We start from the raw sequence: 19,966 nt of genomic DNA on the forward strand, positions 1-19,966 counted from the left end.
ACACCCACCCACAACCAGCCCGTTTTATACACATACACACACACACACACACACACACACACACACACACACACACACACACACACACACACACACACACCTTTTTTAGATCAGGGCATCCTGCTATTGAAAAAAAAAATACAACCCGGGGGCGGGGAGCGGAGGAGGAGGGGAGGTAGTGGTGGAGGGGGGGGGATGAATCGCCGCCATTTTTTTAAACTTTTTATTTATTTATTTAATTAATTAACTGGCGCCCGGCCGGAGTCATCGCGGGCCGCACAGAGAGGCCAGGTGGGCCGCATGCAGCCCACGGGCCGTATGTGGTGCAGGCCTGCTCTATAGGGTAGCCACCTATTCCATATTAATACCCGATCCTCTAATTATACCAACACTCTAGCTCTCATCGCGTGACACATAGTATATTGTATATGTCAGATAATAGCTGCTCTTGGTAAAATAACCCGGAGTTGTAGAGGGTTGCGGCAAACCCAGACTGGAGCAGTAGATGGAGTGATAGATAACACAGTCAAGCAAAGTGTAACCAGCCATGTAGAAACAGCAGGCAACTTGATACTGCTAACGGCAGAGCTGTAGGGGTGGGGAGGAAAGAGGAAAGGGTTACGGCGAACCCCAAACAGAGGTAGAGAGAGTATACAAGCCATGTGGACATCAATAGCATGCACCGCCAGCGCTCCTCTGTGACGTCACTCTCGGGACGTCAGTGACACCGACACGTGTTTCGCGCGTGTGACGCGCTTCTTCAGGGGGAGGAGTCTGCTCTTCCGATCCTGTTGCTGATATTTATAGTGGGATTTGATTGCCTATTGGCCCATTAATGTTTCTGAAATCCATCTTGATTCCTATTGATTGGTTAAACCCTGTAAGACCGGGTTATAATCAAGTGACCATGTCACGGACATAGCGTCATGTAGTAATACTATTAGTTAACCCTACATATTGAATGATTTTTATTGACAGACAGAGAATGATTGGTTATATATACGCAAAGTTGTATATGTCTAAAAATAAAGTGTATGCTATTCCTTATCCATGTCTGGGTAACAAGAACATATACCTATACAATGTCAGATGTATATATGTAGGAGTGTATAGCCAAATTAAAGTGATCCGCCCCTAGGGTCAATACGGATCTAGTCTGATTTAACACACTGTATACCATAACCCCAAAACAAACTGAATGTCATACTAGTTCACCAGGAAGGATGGTAGTGGACAATAGAACCACATTAGAGTCAATGGACATTTATGGTTAGGCAATAATCCACTGCATCTATAAACGTTAATGTAAATCAATGTAGGTATGCTGAGCACATATATCCTTCGTTTAGTCCGAGGGGTGACTGGGTCTGCAGTAGATATATCCAACGGCATTCCCGTTGAAGTAAAATTTTATCCCAGTCACCTCCTCGTGGACTTCGCTGTACTGATGCTCAATGGCCGTTATTCTGGAAGCCAGAGGATCACGTGGTTATGACTTAGCTCAGATAGTGCCAACTCGCCCTCTTTTCCAAGCACGACAAGGTCTGTTTCTTTTCTTACTTTATTTTGGAGAAAGCAGGATAAAGTACAGTCTCTTGTGTAGAGGTGTAGGTGTCTCTGTGTGTGCTCAGTAGTCAAGGGAGGTGAAAAGATTCTCCTTCAGCACCATTACAGGGGTTACAGAGAGGTACTCACGAATCCAGGGAAAATGGTGGAAAGGAAGAAGCAGTGTATGCTGGGTGGTAAGATAGTCTGGGGACAGACCATCTGTGGGCAGAACAGAGGGGGAGACAGCAGACTAACCCATTTGAGAGAAAGGCTGGGGCTGCCATGGCAACTCACAGGAGTGCCTGGGGAAACTACAACATGTAGCAAAAATGTAGCATCTTTAATGCAACAAGCTGCTGGGAGAGGAGAAATGGCACTGTGTTTTGTGTGCAGAACCAAACACATGCAGCTGGCACTAATAAGCTGACAAGCAGGGCTGCGAGAAAAAGGGGGGGGTGAAACAGAAATGTAGACAGGGGTATACCTGTTCCATGACACTCCCCGTCTGGTATCAGTAGATACCACTATATAACAGGCTATGTGGAACATATGTGCAATGCAGACATAATATAACAATGCAAGAGTCCATATTCCCATAGCAAGGTGATACCGGCCGGTACCACTGGCGTTAAAGTTCTTTGGCCAGCCTTCCAATAAGGGAAGCCGGGTGGCTGCACAGCTCTTGGTTAGCTTGATGCAACACAATGTCTTTTGTAAGAGTCTCTGGCACTGTTTCCTTTCAACTTTGTGAGAGAACAGTCCCTTTGATTCTGTAGTTTTCTCTACAGAGTGCATCACCTCGTGGATGTGCCAGTCATGGTAGTTTGTCATCCTATCACCTGGCGTTTGGCGGGAGGAGATGGCTTTTGGTGCCTTGCGGAAGCGGATTAATGTCCCTGGAAGACTGATCGTAAAGTCTGGTTCGGTGAGGAGGGCGTCGTTCAGGGAGACTCCCTGGAGCAGAGCGCTAGGGTTGTACATTACCCGGATTTGATCGGGTGATTGGAGGTACCGACATTCTTCACCTTTCTTCATTAGAAGTGCTGGCTTTGCGTGGCCGGTAAGGAATATCTTTTGGATGAAGGCCACAAAGTTGCTTTTGATCTCCGGCTCCCTTTGTGGGTTGCGGCGGAGCGAAGTGAGCCTAGGGATGACAGGTTCTCTATTGTTCAGGAGGCGTCTTTTTGGTGAACGGACTGGTAGCGGAGTCACCCATCTGCTTAGTCCGTCTTTGACGAGCTCCTTGACTGTTAACTTCGGGAATCCTCTATCTTCCCTTGATGGTGTTTGCTTGTCATCGTCCCTTGTTGTCTGGAACGCTGTGCACCGTAGTTCATCGGTACATTTCTCTTGCACGAGAACATCTCCGCGCAGCTTGGCGAAACGCTTTTGTGTTTCTTTGTTGACTGCCATCGGGAGGTTATTGTCTCCCCGGACGTAATGAAGAACAGTCTCCTTTGCCCTAGTAAAACCCTTTATGAAATGTCTCTGTGGCTGTCTCTTTTTGGATGTGTGAGAGGACAGTCCTTTTGACACTGTGGCTTCACCTGTGGAACGCAATCTTTTGCGGCTATGCCAGCCGTGGCAGTTGGTTGCTCTGTTGCTTGATACTCTGTGGAGAGGAACAACTGTACGTCTTAGTTGTGCCCTTGCTCGCGGGAGTATTGTCTGATTGTTCATTGCCTTTTGGACGATCCCTTTGTCGGTCACCTTTGGGAGGTTACTTTCTTCCTTCGGTGGAATCGACTCCTCATCCTTAGCTGTCTGGACTGCTGAGCATCCTAAGCCATTGTCGCATCCCATCGACGTGAGGATGTCTTTGTTGGTCTCAGGAGTATGATCTTGTCTTTCCTCTTCACTTGGCCCTTCGATCACTTGGAGATGGCCAAGACATGGTTCAGAGAGAGATGTGTGTCCACATTCTGTCACCACCGTCCTGCGGGCATCAACGTAGTCTTGCCCGTGCTCTTTGTTGGTGTACGCGTTGCCCACTATCACCCATCCTAGGTCAAGTCTTTGGGCGTATGGTGCGTTGTGGGGTCCGTTATGCTGTTTACGGACTTTATGTACCCTCATGATGTCCCTATCGAGCAGCAGCAAGATCTTGGCGCCTTGTTATACCGGCCGGATGTGGTTGGCTATTCCTTTGAGGTGGGGGTAATGGCATGCCACGTCTGGTGTGGGAATCTCGTCCCTGTTTGTGGCCATGTGGTTACACTCGATGAGTGTGGGGAGAGCTATTTTCACTCTGTTATCCACTGAACATATGACGTAACCGCTTGCTCTTCTCCCTGTTGACTCAGTTGACCCTGCACAGGTTCTGAGGGTGTAGGGTGAGGCATTGTCCTGTAAGTTGAATAGGTTGAAGAACTCCGTCTTCGCCAATGATCTGTTGCTTTGGTCGTCGAGGATTGCGTACATCCGAATAGCCTTCTCAGGTTGTCCCTGGGGGTGCACCGCGACAAGGCATATTTTGGAGCAGGACATTTTGTCACCTTCTTTTCCGCAAACCTCAGTGCGCTGAGATGTGACGGATGTCGGCTCTCCTTCCTCTTTCTCCCCGCCATGCTCCGCTGCGGAGGATGGGTTGTGGAGTTGGTGGAGTGTCAACGCCTCTGGGTGTAACGATGTCACGTGCTTGTCACTTTCGCACACTGTGCATTTGATCTCTTCTTTACAGTCCCTGGCTAGGTGAGTCGTGGAACCACAGCACCTGAAGCAAACTCTGAATTCTCCAAGTAACCTCTTGCGTTTCTCTAGGGACTTCATCCTGAACCCAAAGCACTCGTTAAGTGGGTGTGGCTTCTTGTGTATGGGACATTCCTTGTTTGGGTCCCTTGGTTCCTTGTCTCTGGCGACCGACTGATCGGGGGTAGTTTGGGTCTTGGGAGGCACGTCCGTCCTGTGGACCGAGATGGGTGTTTGGGTGTTACCGTATCTCGTCACGGGTCTCTCATTCCTCAGGCTGCTTGCACTGTGTGTGGTTTGCGCATCTAAGATGAAACTGGGATCGTTCCTTGTCCTTGCCGCTTCGCGGATGAAGCTCACGAAGAATGAGAATGGGGGGAAGGCGACTTGCTTCTCCCTTTTGTATTTGGAGCCTTGTGAGATCCATTTTTCTTGGAGGTTGTAGGGTAGCTTCTCCAGGATGGGTCTCACTCCACGAGCTGAGTCTAGGGCGTTGAGACCTATTAAGGAATGGTCTTTCCTCACGAACTCCATTTCTTGCAGCAGGTCCCCGAGCTCTCGTAACTTCGAGTAGTCTTTAGTTGTGATCCTGGGGAAGCTGTCGATTCTTTTGAAGAGTGAATCCTCGATCGCTTCGGGGCTGCCGTAGGACTCTTCCAGCCTTTCCCACACTAGGTCAAGACCTACTTGGGGTTGGTGCGCGTTTGCCACCCGAAGTCTCTGCGCTTGCTCCCTGGATACGTTCCCCAGGAACTTGACTAACAGGTTGAGCTCTTCCCTTGCTGAGAAGTCCAAGCTGTCGATTGCGTCTTTGAACGTGAACTTCCACGTCCGGTAGTTCTCAGGGCGGTCGTCGAAGCTGATGAGTCCTGCGTGCACCAAGTCGCGCCGGATCATGTACTTGGCTATGTCTGTCAGACCTGAGACATCGGCGCGTTTGTCCCGTTCTGAGGTAGTTGCTGGGAGGGTCCGTGCGGTCGCCTCTTCCTTGGCGTGGACGTGTGATGACTGCTGGCCAGTGTGAGGGGCTGTTTTCTCCCGCGTGGGTGTACCTGGATTGCGAGCCTGTGGTGCTTCCGTGTGCGCGCTGGCGTGTGGATCACTATTGTGGCTGTGGCTATCCCAGGCAGCATGTACCATTGCAGGAATGGCATCTTCTCCTCGTGGGCCTAGCAAGTCTTCGTTGTCTGTGGAGTCGCTCCATCCGTGTTGGGATGGTGCGCTGGTGTTTGCACTGAAGAGGCTCCTTACGTAGTCTTCGGTGTGTTGGACCGGATCCTCTGAGGCAATCCGTCTGTACGGTTGCTCCCCGCCGTCCTGTTGCGCGGCTGCTTCTAGGACTTCGGCTTGGGCTATAGCGGCGGCAGCTTCTCTTTCTTGATTTAGGGCCTCTAGGTTGACGTCCACCTCTGCCTTTTTCCGTGCAGCGGTAGCAGCGGTGGCAGTGGCTGCAGCGGCGGCTGTCTGCTCCTCCTCTTCCAAGCGGGCCCTTTCTAGTTTCATGGCTGCCTCTTTCTGAGCGTATGCGGCCCTGGCGCGTGCGTCCTCTGCGGTGGCTCGTGCCTTGGTAGCGCTTGCGCTTGCGCTGGACGCATTGGATTGTGCTGATCTTGCTGACCTGGATGAGTGTCTGGATGTGCTGGAGCACTGTGATGCAGTTTCCAGCAAAAGGTCCTTTCTCTGGTCTTCGGCCTCAGTGACAGTGGTCTGCACGAAGCCGTCACGCTCCCGGTCAGTTGCCTCCTGCTGGTCACGTTCGCTGAGGCTTTCCTCCGTGTTAATTCTTTTTAGGTATGCGAGATATGTTTGTGACAGCATTTGGTAACGTTTGTGACTTGACCTCAATTGGGCTATAGCTTGCCTTATTTGTTTCTCCTGATCACTAGTACTTGCAACGTTACATATTTCACGACCAGTGTCCTCCCAGGCCTTCTCTAACCTTTCGCGGTGTGCTTCAATGTCAGTCTCATATTTTTCGCAGGCCTTTTGTGTCAGTGTGACTGTCCGTTTGGGCCTTGCGCCTGCCCGCGCCTGTTGCACTTGCGAAGCGGTCTCTGTGTCTGAGTGATCGCTTTCCTGCGTGATATCTGGTGAGGCTCTGAGTTCTGCCATGCTGTAGGTGTGTGTAGGCCTTTTGCCAGTGCGTGTGGCGTGCGGTCTTTTTACCTTGTCAGCGATGGGCGTCTGTCTCAGATGATGCCGAGCGGTGTCCTGCAGCGTGCAGTGTGGGGGTAGCTGTACTCACAGGTGTCCAGTGGCGTGGCCCTTGTCCTGGCGGGTGTCCGGTGGCGTGGCCCTTGATGGTGCTGGCCGTGGGGACGTGCACAGGGGTAGGTGGGAAGGTGGCTCCTCACTGTAGGGCTGTGCAGGGGGTGGACTCAGACAGAGAAAAAGGCAGTTAGGTATGTGTAAGAAGCACTGTTTGTTGCAAGGCTGCTGTGCAGTTTGAGCTGCTGCTTGTCTGTTAAGGCTGCAGGCTGCTGTGCAGTTTGAGTTACTAGGTGCTTCCTTTGTCTGCAGTAGAGGCTGCTCTGTATAGCTGTGTATGCTGCTTGCATGTACTGCTGTAGAGGCTGCTCTATATTGTCATGGAGTCTGGAGTAGCAGCTCCTGTAAGTGTCTGTAAGGCACACGATTATCTTTTCACTATTCTGGAAGCCAGAGGATCACGTGGTTATGACTTAGCTCAGATAGTGCCAACTCGCCCTCTTTTCCAAGCACGACAAGGTCTGTTTCTTTTCTTACTTTATTTTGGAGAAAGCAGGTTAAAGTACAGTCTCTTGTGTAGAGGTGTAGGTGTCTCTGTGTGTGCTCAGTAGTCAAGGGAGGTGAAAAGATTCTCCTTCAGCACCATTACAGGGGTTACAGAGAGGTACTCACGAATCCAGGGAAAATGGTGGAAAGGAAGAAGCAGTGTATGCTGGGTGGTAAGATAGTCTGGGGACAGACCATCTGTGGGCAGAACAGAGGGGGAGACAGCAGACTAACCCATTTGAGAGAAAGGCTGGGGCTGCCATGGCAACTCACAGGAGTGCCTGGGGAAACTACAACATGTAGCAAAAATGTAGCATCTTTAATGCAACAAGCTGCTGGGAGAGGAGAAATGGCACTGTGTTTTGTGTGCAGAACCAAACACATACAGCTGGCACTAATAAGCTGACAACCAGGGCTGCGAGAAAAAGGGGGGCGGGGTGAAACAGAAATGTAGACAGGGGTATACCTGTTCCATGACAGCCGTGAAGCTCATAACTTCTTGGTTGCCTTGGTGATGTTCTATGATGTGTCTGGCGAGGGGTGTATCTACTGAATTTCTAACATTCCCTAGATGTTCCAATACACGTGTCTTAAAGGGTCTGTGGGTTTTACCCACGTACCCCATGCCACACTCACAGGTCATAAGGTATATGACTCCACATGTCTCACAATTGATGAACTCTTTAATTTGGTAAGTTATGAGCTTCATAGTTATGAAGTATAACAAGTTATGAACTTCACGGCCATTGAGCACATACAGCGAAGTCCACGAGGAGGTGACTGGGATAAAATTTTACTTCAACGGGAATGCCGTTGGATATATCTACTGCAGGCCCTGTCACCCCTCAGACTAAACGAAGGATATATGTACTCAGCATACCTACATTGATTTACATTAACGTTTATAGACGCAGTGGATTATTGCCTAACCATAAATGTCCATTGACTCTAATGTGGTTCTATTGTCCACTACCATCCTTCCTGGTGAACTAGTATGACATTCAGTTTATTTTGTTTTGGGGTTATGGTATACAGTGTGTTAAATCAGACTAGATCCGTATTGACCCTAGGGGCGGATCACTTTAATTTGGCTATACACTCCTACATATATACATCTGACATTGTATAGGTATATGTTCTTGTCACCCAGACGTGGATAAGGAATAGCATACACTTTATTTTTAGACATATACAACTTTGCGTATATATAACCAATCATTCTCTGTCTGTCAATAAAAATCATTCAATATGTAGGGTTAACTAATAGTATTACTACATGACGCTATGTCCGTGACATGGTCACTTGATTATAACCCGGTCTTACAGGGTTTAACCAATCAATAGGAATCAATATGGATTTCAGAAACATTAATGGGCCAATAGGCAATCAAATTCCACTATAATCTGGTAGCCACAGGATGCGGTAGTGCAGAGCACAGCGTGAGAACAGGACTCCACAGGACAGCAGTGATGAAAGGTAAAAAATATTCTTTATTGGCACATAATGGTGCAGACAGGTAGGGGTGCAAGATCTCCTCCTCTTACGCGTTTCACGCCTATGTGGCGCTTTGTCAGAGAGTGAGTGTAAGTGTGCTGTGTTCCCCTTCTTATACCGAACTGATTGCCTTCAATAGCATTCAGCCGCCATAACCGGAAACCGGAAGTGACGCGGGTACACCCAGAAAACCGGAAGTGACGTGGGTACACCCAGAAAACCGGAAGTGACGTGTCGCAATGTATGCGAAGTGCTGAGTTGTTTACAAACCAACCATGTAGTCATGGTGATTTTCACGTCATCTTCTCTGGTAAAGAAGAAAGAGAAATAAAACAAAAGGGAAGAACACAGCACATACACCTTGCAGGGATATGTTTAAAATGATTTGTGCAAGGTATGACAATAAAAACAAGTGCATGATATCAACAATATACAGAGGACCCCTAAAGGGTATATATATATCCTTATCAAAATGTGTGTATTATAAAAAAATTCACATGATAAGTGTATATTGAGCCAAACATTATCAAAGATGTCTATACATAATATAGGATCCTGGAATACTATGGATACAGTACATGAATATGTCACACCCAAAAACAATATCATATTGAATTAAGATATATAAGGGTGTAGGAGGGACAAGTTTTGTAGATATATAATGTTTAAACATTACTATACATCATGAGCTATTATCATTGGTAAAAACATAATCATTATATCAAAAAATGTTTAAGTTCCCAATCGGTATTTATACCCCCGGGTGATAATGACCCGAGGGTATAAATCCAAAACATTTCCCTTTGATTAAGTCTACTTTCCCTATTACCTCCCCTAGTATGTTTGGGGATATATTCCAGGGCATTGAACGTGAATGTGTCGATTGAACCATGGGGGCACTCGGTGAAATGTTTAGATACAGGTAAGTTTAAATCATTCTTTTTAATTGATCGAAGATGTTCTGAAATTCTAATTTTCAGTGGACAAATCGTCCTGCCTATGTAGATCTTGCCACAGGCACAATTCAATTTATACACTACATAATTTGTTTTACATGTCATAAAGTGATTAATTTTGTATTTTTTGCCTGTTGCCTTACTAGTAATCTCTTTCAAAGGAGTAGCAAATTTACAATAGGTACAATCCCCACATTTATGAAAACCTTTAGGAAATTTCTTGGATTTTAATTTAGATACATATAAGCTTGGAGATACATGATAGCCAATTGTTCTAGCTCTTTTGTACACAAATTTAGGAGGGTTTGACACAACAGCAGTAAGATCTTTATCTAGCTGTAAAATTCTCCAATGTTTTTCTATGATTTTTTTAATATGATCAGCCTGATTATTATAAGTTGTAATAAAAAGGGGAGTTTCCGAATTCTGATCAGAAACATGTTTGTGTTTCGTTTTTTTCTTCTGTGTTGGAGTTTTTAACAGATCATTACGTTCTTTTCTAATGGCATTCTCAAAGGCTAATTGAATAACATTTTCTGAGTATCCTCTCTTTCTCAATCTGTCATTTAGTATCTCTGATTCCTTCAAGAAAGATTCTTCAGTGGAGCAGATTCTCCGCAATCTGAGAAACTGTCCTGTTGGAATGCCACGAAGTAATGATTTTGGATGGCTGCTGTTGGCCCTAAGGAGGGAGTTGCGTGCATTAGATTTGCAATATATGTTAGTCTGAATTTTACAGTCAGTGTCTATATACAAATTAATGTCTAAAAAATTTATATGATTAATGTGAATAAGTGACGTAAACTTCAAATTAAACGTATTGTCGTTAAGATAATCAATGAAGTTCCCCAACGTAGAGTAATCTCCCCTCCATATCAGAATGAGATCGTCAATGTAGCGACGGTAAAACATAATATTTTGACGGAAAGGGTTAGTGTCACCAATAATGTGAATATTTTCCCAAAATCCCATAAATAAATTCGCATAAGAAGGTGCAAAAGAAGTCCCCATAGCAGTGCCTTGTTTTTGAAGATAATAGTGCTCATCGAATAAAAAATATTTGTGCTGTAATAGGAAGATAATACAATCCAACAAAAAAGTGATTTGAGGGGTGTGCAAATTTGATGTGTTAAGAAAGTGAGTGATTGCTTTAATGCCTAATTCGTGACTAATAATGGTGTATAAGGATGCCACATCTAGTGTTACCCAGAAATAGTTGTGGCACCAAGTGATATTATTTAACATAGTTAATAGATGTGATGAGTCTCTGAGATAGGAGGGGAGACCTCTCACCAAGGGTTGCAGATATACATCCACATACCTAGACTACACCATCTCCCAAAGATCCAATACTAGAAATAATTGGTCTACCTGGTGGATTTTCCAGGGACTTATGGATCTTTGGGAGATGGTGAAAAATAGGTACTGTGGGAAAACGATTACATAAATATTGGATTTCTTGATGAGATAACACACGCAACTCTCTACCAAGTTCAATAAGTGTTTTCAATTCCGTTTGATAAACATTTGTAGGATCCTTCTCCAATCTGAGGTAGCAAGTACTATCATTGAGCTGTCTCATAGCTTCATCTAGGTAATGCTCTTTTAGCATGACTACAGTGGCTCCGCCTTTATCGGCATTTTTTATGATAATTTTATCATTGTTTTTTAATTGATAAAGTACAGTACGTTCCTCTGTAGTGAGATTGTCAGATCTTGTATTGGAGAATGAGTATCCTTTAGCCAGAATCTGTAAGTCACGTTCTACTAATTTTTCGAACATTTCTAGAAAAGGTCCTTTATTATATGTGGGACAAAAAAGTGATCTATTTTTAAGACCTGAATCCTATGTGTAAGGAATGTTGTTGTATCTTCTAATTCCTCTATATCATGCTCTGCTAAAAGATCTGTTAGATCTTGGAAGATAGTACAATCTTGGAAGTTAAGAGAGTCGTGTTGCATCGTGTCCATCGGGGTCTCTGTGGGAGATACAAGAGACTCAGATGGAGACAAGGCAGCAGTAGACTCCTTCCTGTTATTAAACCCTTTCCGTCAAAATATTATGTTTTACCGTCGCTACATTGACGATCTCATTCTGATATGGAGGGGAGATTACTCTACGTTGGGGAACTTCATTGATCATCTTAACGACAATATGTTAAATTTGAAGTTTACGTCACTTATTCACATTAATCATATAAATTTTTTAGACATTAATTTGTATATAGACACTGACTGTAAAATTCAGACTAACATATATCGCAAATCTAATGCACGCAACTCCCTCCTTAGTGCCAACAGCAGCCATCCAAAATCATTACTTCGTGGCATTCCAACAGGACAGTTTCTCAGATTGCGGAGAATCTGCTCCACTGAAGAATCTTTCTTGAAGGAATCAGAGATACTAAATGACAGATTGAGGAAGAGAGGATACTCAGAAAATGTTATTCAATTAGCCTTTGAGAATGCCATTAGAAAAGAACGTAATGATCTGTTAAAAACTCCAACACAGAAGAAAAAAACGAAACACAAACATGTTTCTGATCAGAATTCGGAAACTCCCCTTTTTATTACAACTTATAATAATCAGGCTGATCATATTAAAAAATCATAGAAAAACATTGGAGAATTTTACAGCTAGATAAAGATCTTACTGCTGTTGTGTCAAACCCTCCTAAATTTGTGTACAAAAGAGCTAGAACAATTGGCTATCATGTATCTCCAAGCTTATATGTATCTAAATTAAAATCCAAGAAATTTCCTAAAGGTTTTCATAAATGTGGGGATTGTACCTATTGTAAATTTGCTACTCCTTTGAAAGAGATTACTAGTAAGGCAACAGGCAAAAAATACAAAATTAATCACTTTATGACATGTAAAACAAATTATGTAGTGTATAAATTGAATTGTGCCTGTGGCAAGATCTACATAGGCAGGACGATTCGTCCACTGAAAATTAGAATTTCAGAACATCTTCGATCAATTAAAAAGAATGATTTAAACTTACCTGTATCTAAACATTTCACCGAGTGCCCGCATGGTTCAATCGACACATTCACGTTTAATGCCCTGGAATATATCCCCAAACATACTAGGGAAGGTAATAGGGAAAGTAGACTTAATCAAAGGGAAATGTTTTGGATTTATACCCTCGGGTCATTATCACCCGGGGGTATAAATACCGATTGGGAACTTAAACATTTTTTGATATAATGATTATGATTTTACCAATGATAATAGCTCATGATGTATAGTAATGTTTAAACATTATATATCTGTACAAAACTTGTCCCTCCTACACCCTTATATATCTTAATTCAATATGATATTGTTTTTGGGTGTGACATATTCATGTACTGTATCCATAGTATTCCAGGATCCTATATTATGTATAGACATCTTTGATAATGTTTGGCTCAATATACACTTATCATGTGAATTTTTTTATAATACACACATTTTGATAAGGATATATATATACCCTTTAGGGGTCCTCTGTATATTGTTGATATCATGCACTTGTTTTTATTGTCATACCTTGCACAAATCATTTTAAACATATCCCTGCAAGGTGTATGTGCTGTGTTCTTCCCTTTTGTTTTATTTCTCTTTCTTCTTTACCAGAGGAGATGACGTGAAAATCACCACGACTACATGGTTGGTTTGTAAACAACTCAGCACTTCGCATACATTGCGACACGTCACTTCCGGTTTTCTGGGTGTACCCACGTCACTTCCGGTTTTCTGGGTGTACCCGCGTCACTTCCGGTTTCCGGTTATGGCGGCTGAATGCTATTGAAGGCAATCAGTTCGGTATAAGAAGGGGAACACAGCACACTTACACTCACTCTCTGACGAAGCGCCACATAGGCGTGAAACGCGTAAGAGGAGGAGATCTTGCACCCCTACCTGTATGCACCATTATGTGCCAATAAAGAATATTTTTTACCTTTTATCACTGCTGTCCTGTGGAGTCCTGTTCTCACGCTGTGCTCTGCACTACCGCATCCTGTGGCTACCAGAATATCTACCTCATTCAGCAGAAGCACGCACACTCACGAGACAAATGGGCATGGTTCACGTGAGTTTTTTTGCTACATTGCAATTACTGGGAGGTATCATACAGGTGACTTCAGGCGGTCTGAGACTGTGTCCTTATTGGGAGTGATGTGGTAGGGTTTATATATATATCTCTGCCTACACCACTTACCAGGACTATATATACATGTCCTTTATGTACGCCTACCTGCATACCCCAGCACTCACTATTTCTTAAAACCTACCGTTGATTAATGCTCTTCAATCAAGATTGTTTATATTACCATCAACCCTGGTCATTTGGAGCACTATTTGAGAACATTGTTCTTTTACCCTGCAAATCCCACTATAAATATCAGCAACAGGATCGGAAGAGCAGACTCCTCCCCCTGAAGAAGCGCGTCACACGCGCGAAACACGTGTCGGTGTTACTGACGTCCCAAGAGTGACGTCACAGAGGAGCGCTGGCGGTGCATGCTATTGATGTCCACACGGCTTGTATACTCTCTCTACCTCTGTTTGGGTTCGCCGTAACCCTTTCCCCTTTCCTCCCCACCCCTACAGCTCTGCCGTTAGCAGTATCAAGTTGCCTGCTGTTTCTACACGGCTGGTTACACTTTGCTTGACTGTGTTATCTATCACTCCATCTACTGCTCCAGTCTGGGTTTGCCGCAACCCTCTACAACTCCTGGTTATTTTACCAAGAGCAGCTATTATCTGACATATACTATATACTATGTGTCACGCGATGAGAGCTAGGGTGTTGGTATAATTAGAGGATCGGGTATTAATATGGAATAGGTGGCTACCCTATAGAGTATACTATCAGTGACTTAAATATGCTTACTAATGTATGATAGGAAAAAAAAGGATTAGTATTATAAAAGGCGCCAACCTGAAAGGATATAATCACCACCAGGAGGAGACCAATGAGGATTCCAGGTGATAAAGATGTGCTTAAAAAAAGAATAAAAAAACACAGGACATAGTGTAATACTGTTAAAACAAACAACATATACTAATACTAATTATATATCAGCTGAGATCAAGGGTGAATTGAAAATGACAACATTTAATAAAATAATTAAAACACTGGACATACAAAACATATACAAATGAAAATTACAATGGGTAACAATTAAGGACAATTAATATGGGACCATGTAACAGCTGCACTGGGTGAATTGCCCACTCACCGGACGAAAGATATATACAAGCAGTGGATATATCTGAGAGTATCCCCTCTCTTTCTCCAGCTACCACTGCTACCGCATCAGCATCAGGGCCAGGGAGATGGTTGCAGCACGCCTGACTGTATGTGCGTCTCTTAATCCTCGTTTCCCCGCAGCTTGGCAGGTTTAACCCTACGCGTTTCGAGAGCGAGCTGCTCTCTTCCGCAGCTCGCTCTCGAAACGCGTAGGGTTAATTCGTGGAGACCTGAACCAGTGCATTGCAATTGCCTGCAAAGTTCCGTGACGAATCTGCTGTTGACTATCATCCGCTCGAATCTGCTGTTTGAAAACTACCGCGAGGAGAGAACGCCAGTGCGGAGGGAGGCCCACGCTGTCCGGCGTGTACAGCTTTTTCCTTTGGCCCAAGACTCGGCGCAGCAGTGGTGGGAGCTGCACAAATCCACCGTGCTAAACCTGCCAAGCTGCGGGGAAACGAGGATTGAGAGACGCACATACAGTCAGGCGTGCTGCAACCATCTCCCTGGCCCTGATGCTGATGCGGTAGCAGTGGTAGCTGGAGAAAGAGAGGGGATACTCTCAGATATATCCACTGCTTGTATATATCTTTCGTCCGGTGAGTGGGCAATCCACCCAGTGCAGCTGTTACATGGTCCCATATTAATTGTCCTTAATTGTTACCCATTGTAATTTTCATTTGTATATGTTTTGTATGTCCAGTGTTTTAATTATTTTATTAAATGTTGTCATTTTCAATTCACCCTTGATCTCAGCTGATATATAATTAGTATTAGTATATGTTGTTTGTTTTAACAGTATTACACTATGTCCTGTGTTTTTTTTATTCTTTTTTTAAGCACATCTTTATCACCTGGAATCCTCATTGGTCTCCTCCTGGTGGTGATTATATCCTTTCATGTTGGCGCCTTTTATAATACTAATCCTTTTTTTTCCTTTCTTGTTATCTGACCAGGGGGTCAGTTTTTAGTATATAGGCAGCCCCCTAATTTAGGGATTGATTGTCCATATAGTTAGCGCTACCTAATCTGTGTTTTTACTAATGTATGATGCTCTATTTATCTGTGTGATACTGTGTGGCAATAGCTACTAAGGCTCTGGCTATGTTCATGGTTTATTGCAACTGATTAACAACTGTCATTATAGTCTTCCCGACGAGGGATGGTCACAGTGACTTGTTCACCCTATACTAACTCCTACCTTTAAGCACTTACCACACAGATAACAGCAATCCAACTGCTAAGCTTTAGTGGATATCACATGTCTATTACCACCGCGGGAGAAGACAGGGATACTTTCTGAAACATTATATTTAGCAATACAGCTACTTAAATTGCATATCCCTTCTACTCTCCACCGCTCCTCTATGGGGATCTTTGAATACATATTTTAATATTTGAGTGTATGATTTAATAGTGTATTAAAACTTTTTTGTTTTTTCGTCGCCTTTGCTTTTAGTTCCTGGCTATGGGATTCATCTTGTGGTTTCAGTAATATTTACAACAAATGGGTAATGAGTGCAAATAGAGGGGTGCTTTTGAACTCATCCTTCTGAGTTCACTCTGTTGTCCATACGTTGTTTACCTCCCTTGCACCTACCATTTTATTCTTAGGACTTTAAATTAATAGGTGAACAGTTATTCTATAATCTGTGTGAAACAATAGGTCTACCAGGGGGTGATGTGAGTGTCTTGTATATCTTGGGTAAGTGGTGAAAATGGGTATAACCAGGTGTTGGACATAGAGATAGTCACATTCAGCCTTGGACAAGATGCACAACATGATCCCCTCCTCAATAAGTTCTGAAAGTTCCAACTGGAATTGTAGAGTGGGGTCAGCCTGGAGTCTAGAATAGGAGGTCATGTCACTCAATTGCCTGAGAGCCTCATTCCTATAGTACAGACTATCAAGAACTACCACCGCACCCACTTTGTCAGCCTTCTTGACTATAATGGAGTTATTATCCGACAGCGAACAAATAGCCTCCCTCTGCAACACAGTCAGGTTATCCAAACGATTGTGACATTTCTTAATGCCTCTATTGTTGCAATAAATATTTTTTCACTTTATTCATTTTGGGGCCAGCGTTTACTTTTTATATCCAGTTGTGATCCTGATCGGTGTAGGAGTGCCCTGGAGCCTGTTTTTCCTATTCTATCTGGTTGTGGTCTTTGGAGGCACCCTTACTGGGAGGAGGAAGGTGCCTATACTACAGGTGTGCAGATGTGCAGCGTGACCCAACTCTGTAGGAGGTCGGCAGCAGGAATCCTGCTGTGAAGTGCTGCGAAGTAGTGGAGACGGTTTACTAACACAGCCCAAGAGTGAGAGCTTCTCTAGTTGGCAGAGGGAGCCCCCTATCGAGCATTTGGTGCGTGGAGGACGGCAGCGGGAACTCGGTGCGGTGCGTTTGTGAGGCAGAGAAGCCCAGCCCGATTGAGGGGAGAAGCCCCACCCCACCTCCTCTGCCTGGACTCTGTGGTTATTCACTGCCCACTCCCTCCATTTAGTCCCTCTCCTAGCAATGGGATCCCACAAAGTATTTTGATTCCATCATCCTGGAGCGCATGGTAGTTTTCTTTTTACTGTAGTTCTTTTAGTCAGAAAATAAACTTCTGCTTTAAATTCCTTTACAGCTCTATCCAGAGCTGACTGGAAACCAGCTTGAATTTCCTTAAGCATATTCTGGAGGTCCTGCTTTGTGATCACTGTGTCTCCCTCTGCCATGCTATTCTCCCTCTCGGTAGCAGCTCTCACCTCTGGCTCTTTTCCTGCTGTGCCTCTTTCTGCTGTATCTCAACGTTGCCCTTCTCTCTGAGGTGTCCCCATCTGGTCCCGCAACTTGCTTTTTGCCTTCCTTGCCGTAGCTCGATGCTGCGTGCTCTCGTGCACTCACTTTGGCGCCATCTTTATTTTTCTTTTTCCCCATGGCTGTATCTGGAGAGATCTGGGGTCCCCGGCTTCACATCCTTCTTGGGGGGCATCTCCGCCAGCTCCCTCGACTGCTGCTGTGACTTGAGGGCTGAAAAAATGCGCCTATAAGGAGGTTATAAATGCGTTCCTTTTTGTATTCTATAGAATGCTTGATATTTCCCATACTGTATGTCAATATCTACATCTTATGTTATAGTACTGGCCAAAATGTGTATATATGTGTATATATATATATATATATCCATTCCTGTTCTTTCTAAATCCTTCTAATTTGCATACGTTCATTATGTTTTATATTTTTTCAAATTCTGATATGTTTATTAGAATTAATTTTTAATTTAAATTTTTTTTTTTATACTTGGTTCGTTGTTGATTATTTACTGTATATATAAGTATATTGCTCATGTATGGGTATTATTTTTCATATACTTTTGATTATTTATTTGATAATACAACATAACTCATTTATGATACTTTATAATTAATAATGAACTTGAGCAATATTATTAGTTAATATTAATGTAAATATATTGTTTTTTTTAAAGTTTCTCAATTTTCTTGCAATCATCTTCTACAGTTTGCTTTGCATGTGGACACAAGTGTTATAGGGTTGGGACTGGTCCAGTCAACCTTTGACAATGGGAGACATGCACATAATATATGGTTATTGGTTTTATGAATTCTATACTACAAAATTGATTATCTCTGGTAATGAACGTTCTTTTCCTATGTGGACGTTTGTGTATGTATTGTATATGCTTTTGTGTGTGTACTACCGCAGTGTTTGCTTTAATAAAGTTTTGTTGTTCAAATGTACTGCACCGACACACTTTATTCGAGCAAATACCCGGTATGTACCTGGCAGATACCAGGAATGCGCCACTCCTCGCCTCTGACAAGCCCCGTTGCATTTGCCTTCCCAGCCTGGGTTCATGCCTGGCTGATGGGCGGCTGATCTGTTAAATGATAATGATTAGGATTTAATAGGCTGCAATGCTTCGCGTGTCTACCAGATGGCATAAATTCATGAATTGTAATGCAATATATATATATATACTGTGCAGTATTGCAGCCAGCGGGAATAAAATGCTTCAATCCCTGCTTGGAAAATAACTCAATGCACTCGGGCAGAAAACAGTCACAAACCTCAATACACCCGGGTATACCCGAATTCGTGGGACTAGCCAAGCTCGAATAAAGTGTGTCGCCAGTGTACATGCTTTGACGTCACGCGCCATGCGTCAGTAGGTGGAAAACACGGTCAGCATGGGGTTGGTGGCATCAGTGCGTCTAGATGGTACAAATACACTCCTGTAAGTACTGTCTCTTTTTAACCTTGATAAAGAGCCTTTGGGCTTGAAACATATTTGATTTGGGCTCTTAGCCTTTGCTCCATGATCCAATAAGTGTAGCATTTTACTGCTTATAGGACACGCATCTCTCTGGTCACCGTGTATGGGTAGAGCTCCGTTTTTGCTCTTTCATTGTTGCCTACAGTACATACAGCTTCAGCATAATGGGGAACGCACATTTTATTAGAACCAACAGAATGGAAATATAAAGGATTATTAAGAAAAACATTTAAAAAAAAAAACTACAATAAGAATGATACAAATAACCTGCATTTAAAAAGCTATAACATTTTTTTATCCTTTTAAAATGCTCGTTTTATGCACCATTAACAAGTCACTTTCCATTGTGATTTAGCGTAACAAAGATACACGTGTGCACTTATACGTGAGCGTCTTAGTCACTGGTTATCCCTAAATATGCCTGGCTTTAGAGATAGGTCTCTCCCCTGTGTGTGTCCTCTTGTATGTGTTCAGGTTGCATAACTGACTAAATTCCTTCCCACATTTGGTCTCTCGCCTGTGTGTGTCCTCTTGTGTGTGCTCAGGTTGGATACGTCCCTAAATCCCTTCCCACATTCCCCACATACATGTGGTCTCTCGCCTGTGTGTGTCCAGGTGGGATAAATCACTAAATCCCTTCCCACATTCCCCACATACATGTGGTCTCTCCCCTGTGTGTGTCCTCTTGTGTTTGTTCAGGCTGGATGACACACTAAATCCCTTGCCACATTCCCCACATACATGCGGTCTCACCCCTGTGTGTGTCCTCTTGTGTATGTTCAGGCTGGATGACTGACTAAATCCTTTCCCACATTCCCCACATATATGCGGTCTCTCCCCTGTGTGTGTCCTCGTGTGTTTTTTCAGGCTGGATAAGTCACTAAATTCCTTCCAACATTCCCCACATACATGAGGTCTCTCCCCTGTGTGTGTTCTCTGGTGTATGTGCAGGCTGTATAACCGACTAAATCCCTTCCCACATTCCCCGCATACATG

At 43.8% G+C, this 19,966-nt stretch overlaps 2 protein-coding genes across 2 annotated transcripts in view; both read right to left on the reverse strand.

The window, feature by feature from the left end:
• LOC142466914 (uncharacterized) overlaps positions 1–19,966 on the reverse strand; it is a 608,435-nt gene that overhangs the window by 575,319 nt on the left and 13,150 nt on the right. The gene's annotated exons all lie outside the window — the stretch shown is intronic.
• The window catches only part of LOC142466919 (uncharacterized), a 248,109-nt gene continuing 247,275 nt past the window's right edge, over positions 19,133–19,966 (reverse strand). The window contains 2 exon segments of the mRNA XM_075572544.1: positions 19,133–19,582; positions 19,584–19,966. The exon segment at positions 19,584–19,966 is cut by the window's right edge and continues 830 nt beyond it. Of these exon segments, the coding sequence (XP_075428659.1) occupies positions 19,441–19,582; positions 19,584–19,966 (525 nt within the window). The 3' untranslated portion in view covers positions 19,133–19,440.

This window comes from Ascaphus truei, chromosome 15 (assembly GCF_040206685.1).
Source record: "Ascaphus truei isolate aAscTru1 chromosome 15, aAscTru1.hap1, whole genome shotgun sequence".
Taxonomy (NCBI): Eukaryota; Metazoa; Chordata; class Amphibia; order Anura; family Ascaphidae; genus Ascaphus; species Ascaphus truei.